Here is a 6,659-nt window from a genome sequence, read left to right as displayed (position 1 = left end):
CACAACGGCTGCTCCTGCGCCTCTCAACACCGCAGCTTACAGAACCTGAGGCATCCCACGGCTGGCATCATTTCCAGCAGGAACACATCTGCTTAAGGAAGAAAGTTCCACTTCCACCCGAGGGAGTACTGCAGGGAGATAGTGGAGCTTCGGAAACGTGGGACTCCTGGGGCGGAGGGGGGGGGAGGGCGCTATGTTCCAAACCCCTCTTTTCAGATCTGACTCCTGGATGGCTGCCTCTACTTGCGTCACTTTCCCAGATTCTGGAACTGCAATCAGAGAGGCAGGATGTTGTGTCTGGGGGAGGCACCTCATTCCAGGTGATCTGGAGGCTCCCTCCCCTCCTCCCATATGTCAACAAAAATCTTATAAAGGAGGGGGGAATCCTTATCAAAAAAAGAAGAAAAAGTTAAAAAGGAAAAAAAAAGGAGGGAAAGAAAGAGAAAATAACGCTTTGTTTTCTATTAAAATCAACAAAATGCAATATATACAGATATCACATAGACCTGGACCCTGGGAGAGGCGGGTCAGGCCCAGTCAAGCACAGGGAGGGAGGGAGGAGGGGTCAGTTCAAGGCTGGAAAGGGGGCTCAAAAGCCCCCTCCCCAGCCGTCACTCAATCCTGCCTATGACTACCAGAACGGAGGGTGCAGCCAGGCCTACCCCAGCCCCATCCCAAGCCAAGCAGGAGTCACACCAAGCTGAAGTCTGGCGGGAGGTGGGAGAGGAGGAGGAGGAGGGAGGAGGAGCGGGAGGGGGTGGGGACGCACACCACAGGCCTCATCCCACTTTCTGTGGGTTTGAGGCCCTCACCCCCTGCTCGTAGGTGACCCGCTGGCTGATGAGGTATTGAGCGGCTTGCGTGGCCGCGGGGCTGCCCGTGATGGTGACCCGCCGGTTCCGCGTGCCGGGCAGGAACTCGCCCTTCTTGGAGATCTGGATGCGTGCACCCGTCAGCTCCTGGTACTCCACCAGCGTCTTGCCCCCTTTGCCCAGGATGGCCCCCACCAGGTTCTCGGGCACCGCGATCTCCACCAGCTCCTTGGCGCTCTCGGCCGCCAGCTTCTCGGCCGTCAGGAAGCCGCCGGCAGCCCCGGCCGCAGCCGCGGCGGCCACCAGGGGCGCGCCCCCCGCTCCAGCCGCGCCCCCCGCGCCCGCACCGAGGTAGCCATTGGCGGCCGCGGCCAGTGCGAAGGAGCCCAGCGCTCCAGGGGGCGGTGGCGGCGGCGGTGCTGCCCCCGCTCCCGGCCCCGCCCCGGCGTCGCCCGCGTAGGACGCCAGGAGGTTGGCAGCGGCAGCGGCGGCGGGGTTGGCGCCCGCGGCCACAGCGGCCAGGACGCCCGAGGCGGCGGCCGAGTTGAGGCCAAGGCTGAGCGAGTTGGTGTTGTAGCCGTAGCTGGCCAGCGTGTTGAGCGCCGTGCTGATGGCCAGCAGGTCGGTGCCCGAGAAGGCGGGCAGCGCGGCGGGGAAGGCGCCCACGCCCGCCAACCCTGCGGGGCCAAGCAGACCCGAGGCGGCAGCGGCAGAGGCGGCGGCCGCGGCGGGCAGCACATCTGCCGGGCTGGCGTAGGGCGAGCCGGTGGGGTTGGAGTTGGCCACGGGCCCCGCCACGTTGGCGTAGCTGATGTTGAGGCAGCTGCTGCTCTGCGGGTCTTCCTGTACCTTCTGCACGATGGCGCTCACGGCCTTGTGCACCTGCTCGGGCTCGCCGCTCACGGTCACCACGCGCTCCTGTAGGTTGATGCCCTCGGGCTTCTGCGACAGCTGCACCCAGGCGCCGGATTGTTCCATCACCGCCTTCACGGTCGCTCCCCCCTTACCGATGATCAGTCCCGCCGTGCTGTTGGGGACGATGAGTTTAGCCTGCGTGGGGGAGAAAGAGAGAGTCTGCGCGGGGGAGAACGGGGCACGCAGCCGTCTCAAATCCATTTTTTTTTAAATGTTTTATCTTTCTTCCAGGGTCCATCATCAGGCCCACTGCATTCTCCTGATAAACGTCAGGATAGCCCTACTGGTTCCTAAAGGAAAATTTGGAAATACCAGGCAGGGTGTAACGCTGCCTGCCTGTAATCGCAGCACTCCAGGGGATGGAGGCAGGAGGATGCTAAGTTTGAAATCAGCCTGAGCTATATACACATAAGCAAGACCCCATCTCAGGGGAAAACAAACAAACAAACAAAATTCCAGAGTTTAGGAGTCCCTCAGCCACCCTGCCCCACGTCGGCTAATGTCACCTCTTCCGTGGCAGGTAAAGGTTTATTAATGGTGCAAACATTGGGAGCCCATCTGTGTCTGCCTCAAGCCTGCGCCTCCCCTCCCTACTTCTGTCCTTGTGTGCTCTGGCTCTTAGTCTCCCCCAAAGCTTCAAATCTTTACAAATTTCTCTCCCTTCCTTTCCCCCTCCCATTTCCTCTCCTCTCCCCTCTTCAGCTTAGGCTGGCTTGGAACTCATGATCCTCCTGCTTCATCCTCCCTGTCAATTTCCTCCTCGAACTCTTAGATCACAGTCCATACCTCAAAATCCGACCAGGGCCTCAGAATGTGTTTGTGATTGGAGGCACAGTTTTGTTGTTTTTTTTTAAAGGTTAGCAAGGTTTTGAATATCTATAGTTGTGGCACACCCAGTATGCTCAGAGGATCAGGAGTTCAAGAATAGCCTGGACTACATGGTGTGTTCTGGGCTAGCCTGGCCTACACTGTGAGACTTGCAAAACAAACCCAAAAAACCAAAAGAAGTCTGGGGATCCCTCTGTGACTGTGATTGTATTGCTTTCTGGAGTCTGGGTGTGAACTGTGGTGACATCATCATTTTTTTTTCAGTGTGGTCCCACCTGAATATTTACATGTTAAAATTCACCTCACTTACAACAAATTGCTTCCTTTTATTTCTCTTGTATTTAGTTTCTTCCCCATCTTTATTTTGTTTTGAGATAGTCTTACTGATGTCTTTGGACTTGCTGTGTAGACCAGGCTGGCTTTGAATTCACAGAGATCTGTCTGCTTCTGCCACACCAGTGCTCAACTATACACACCTCTTCTATGGTTTGTTTAACTGTGTGTGTGTGTAGGTCAGCGGGCACTCACCCCGCTGTGTTCACCTTTCTATGCGGGTTTCACAGCTAGAGCTCCGGCTGTCAGCCTCGTAGGGCCAGTGCTTTGACTACTGAGCCCTCTCCGTGGACCAGTCTTCCGTATTTTAAAAAGTTGCGTGAGAACAACAACATGTGAGATGGATCCATGTACTGGAATAGTACTAGGAATAAATACATACGAAGTACTGACATAGCACTTGCTATAACATGGATGCTCTTAGAAAACAGTAAGTGAAAAAGGCCAGACGTAAAATGTCACGTGGTTTCATTTACATGGCTGTCTGGAATATGCAAATCCACACTGACAGAAATTGGTTAGGGAGCTGGAGACTGGCTCAGAGGTTAAGAACACTTGCTGCTCTTTCAGAGGACTGAAGTTTGGCTCTCCCATCAGGGGGCTCACAACTGCCTATAACTCCAGCCCCAGGGGTTCCAACACCTCTGGTCCCCATAGGCACCTGCATTCATATGCACATATCTGTAAGCAGAACACAGACCTATATGTAATCTTTTTTTTTTTTTTGGTTTTTTGAGACAGGGTTTCTCGGTGGCTTTGGAGCCTGTCCTGGAACTAGCTCTTGTAGACCAGGCTGGTCTCGAACTCACAGAGATCCGCCTGCCTCTGCCTCCCGAGTGCTGGGATTAAAGGCATGCGCCACTACTGCCTGGCTTCCCCAGCACCTATTAAAAAGCCAGACATGGCTCTGCTTGCTGCAATTCCAGCACTGGGTGGGCAGTTAGACAGACCCCAAGAGCTTGCTGGTCAGTCATCCTATCCAGTGAGCTTTTAGTTTTGGTAATAGACTCTCAAGGGTTTCCTCAGGCAGAGAGCAGTGGAGGAAGACACCCGATTTTCTGCTATGGCCTTTGCTCACATGAAACATAAAAAACCTGGTTAGTGGGTGCCAGACTTAGGAGACAGGGCTTGGAGTGACAGCTCCATAAATAGTGGAAATATTCTGGAATTTGATGGTGGCTCTGGTTAGCCACATATTCTTCCACTTAAAAAATATATCTATGGGTGTTTTGCTTTTATGTATGTATGTGTACCGTGGTGTGTGCCCTGGAGCCTGCAGAGGCCAGAAGAAGGTATCAGATCTGGACTGGAGTTTACAGATGGCTGTGAACAGCCATGTATGAGTGCTGAGAATCAAACCTAGATCCTCTGTAAGAGCAGCTACTGCTCTTAACTGCTCAGCCATCACTCCAGCTCCCTAGATTTGTTTTGTTTTTAAGACATGGTTTCATATAGTCCAGGCTGGCCTGGAATTCACTATGTATCTGAGGACAATCTTGGGTTTCTGATCCTCCTGCCTCCACTTCCTGAGTTCTGGGATTGCAGGCTTACGTCACCACACCCTGCTTGATTTTATATTCTATGACTGTATTTCTACTAGTGTCCAGATCAGGAAAATCTGCAGACACAGAAAGCAGGTTAGTGGAGGCAGGTTAGTGGAGGGAGAAGAAAAAAAATAGGGAGGGGATCAAGGTTTCTTTAGAGAGTTGGTGAGATGGCTCAGTGAATAAAGGCATTTGCCGCCAAGCCTGAGGACCTGAGTTCAGTCCGCGGGACCCACATGGTGGAAGGAGAGAGAAAACCAATGATCATAAACCCACATACTCTTTTGTCCAATAAATGAGTAAGTGTAGAAGTGTGTTTTGAGGGTTTCATTTGGAAGCTAGGCATGTTGGCATATGACTGACATTCAGGGACTTCAGTGCTGTCATGAGTTCAAGGGTAGCCTGAGCTATGCAGTGAAACCTCATCTCAAAACAAAGCAAAGCAAAACTAATCAAGTACAAACAAAAACTCAGCAAAATGAAACAAGGGCTGGAGAGATGGCTCGGAGGTTAAGAGCACTGCCTGCTCTTTCAGAGGTCATGGGTTCAATTCTCAGCAACTAAATGGTGGCTCACAACCATCTGTAATGGGGTCTGGTTCCTTCTTCTAGTGTGCATTGCAGCCATACATGGAGGCAGAACACTGTATACATAATAAATAAATAAATCTTAAAAAAAACCAAAAAAGAAACAAAATAACAAGACAATTTTAACTGGGCATGATGACTTGGGAGGCAGAGGGAAGTGGATCTGATGAGTCCAGCCAGCCCGGTCTACAAAAAAGATTAATTTGGAAGGTGAAAAAGTGTTCTAAAACTGACTGGCGGTATATGCACATCTCTATGTATATGCTTTGAGCTGCACACTGCCCTGTTTGGTCTGGTAGTGGACATTCAACCCAGGGTTTCACACATGCTAGGCAGGTGCTCTGACACTGACACTGACCTACACCCCAGCTTTCCTTTTTACGCTCTTGACAGAGAGTCTCCCTGAGTTGCCCAATCTACCCTTGAACACCCTCTTTAGACCCTCCTGCCCCCCTTCTTTTTCCCTTTAGTCTACTTGACAGGTGCTGGAGTCATCTGGGAAGAGGGAACCTCAGTTGAAAAAAATGCCTCTGGCAGACTGGCCTGAAGGCAAGCCTGTGAGGCAGTCTTTTGATTAATGATTGATGTGGGAAGTCCAGCCCACTGTGGGTGGTGCCACCCCTGGGCAAGTTAAGTAAGCCATGGGGAGCAAGCCAGTATATTGCGTTCCTCCATGGTTTCTGCTTTAATTCCTCCTGTCAAATTTGTGCCTTGGCTTCCTCTGATGGTGGACTGAAACTTGTATGCCAAATAAACCCTTCCTTCCCCAAACTGTTTTTGGCCAATGTTTTTTATCACAGCAATAGAATCCTGAGTAAAACACAATGAAACTAAGTCATTTAAAATTATATTTTGACCTTTTATAAGGATTTTTTGTTTAATGTGCATCACAGTGCAAGGGCGGTGATAAAAGGGACTATCTGCAGGAGTCTCATGATCGTCCTGGGGATCCAACTCAGGTGGTCAGACTGGGCAGTGAGAGCCTTTACTGGCTGAGCCATCTTGCCAACCCAAACTGACCAAATCTAACACATGTTATACAGCTACCATGCATCTCCACGTCAAAAGACTAGAAAGAAAGATTTGAACATTTTCACTGTAAAGAAAGGAAAGGCAGGCATAGTATCCCATATCTGTAATCCTAGCAGTCTGGGAGCTGAGGCAGGAGGATAACTGAGAGTTCCAGGCCAGCCTGGGTTATGTAGCGAGCTACAGGCTAGTCCAAGATACAGAGTGAGACTCTACCTCAAGACAAAAACAGACACAAGAAGAGAGAATAGCAGCAAAACTCACACAAGACAAACCCCCACGAAGCTGGCAGCCGCCTTCAGGACAGGATTAGAGCACCACAGAATTTGACATCCGTGGGGTAGACTCACAGAGTCCTGAAATACATACTTGAAGAGGCAAAGCTGGGCCAGTGAGATGGTTCCTTGGGAAATGGCGCTTGCTGCCAAGGCTGACAAACCTGAGCTAGAGCTCCAAAACCCACATGAGGGACAGAGAGAGGGAGCAGGAGAGGGGAGGGGGGAAAGAGGAAAAGAGGAGGGAAGGAGCCGGGCGGTGGTGGCGCACGCCTTTAATCCCAGCACTTGGGAGGCAGAGGCAGGCGGATCTCTGTGAGTTCGAGACCAGCCAAG

At 51.7% G+C, this 6,659-nt stretch overlaps 1 protein-coding gene across 1 annotated transcript in view; it reads right to left on the bottom strand.

Moving 5' to 3' along the window:
- Positions 1-447: 447 nt before the first annotated feature.
- The window catches only part of Nova2 (NOVA alternative splicing regulator 2), a 33,109-nt gene continuing 26,897 nt past the window's right edge, over positions 448-6,659 (bottom strand). The window contains exon 4 of the mRNA XM_005370253.3: positions 448-1,862. Coding sequence (XP_005370310.1) covers positions 780-1,862 — 1,083 coding nt within the window. The 3' untranslated portion in view covers positions 448-779. The remainder of the gene's footprint in view (positions 1,863-6,659) is intronic.

The sequence above is a fragment of the Microtus ochrogaster genome, unplaced genomic scaffold (assembly GCF_000317375.1).
Source record: "Microtus ochrogaster isolate Prairie Vole_2 unplaced genomic scaffold, MicOch1.0 UNK74, whole genome shotgun sequence".
Lineage (NCBI taxonomy): Eukaryota > Metazoa > Chordata > Mammalia > Rodentia > Cricetidae > Microtus > Microtus ochrogaster.
The sequence above is the reverse complement of the archived record's forward strand: the minus strand, read 5'-3'. Positions and strand labels throughout refer to the sequence as shown.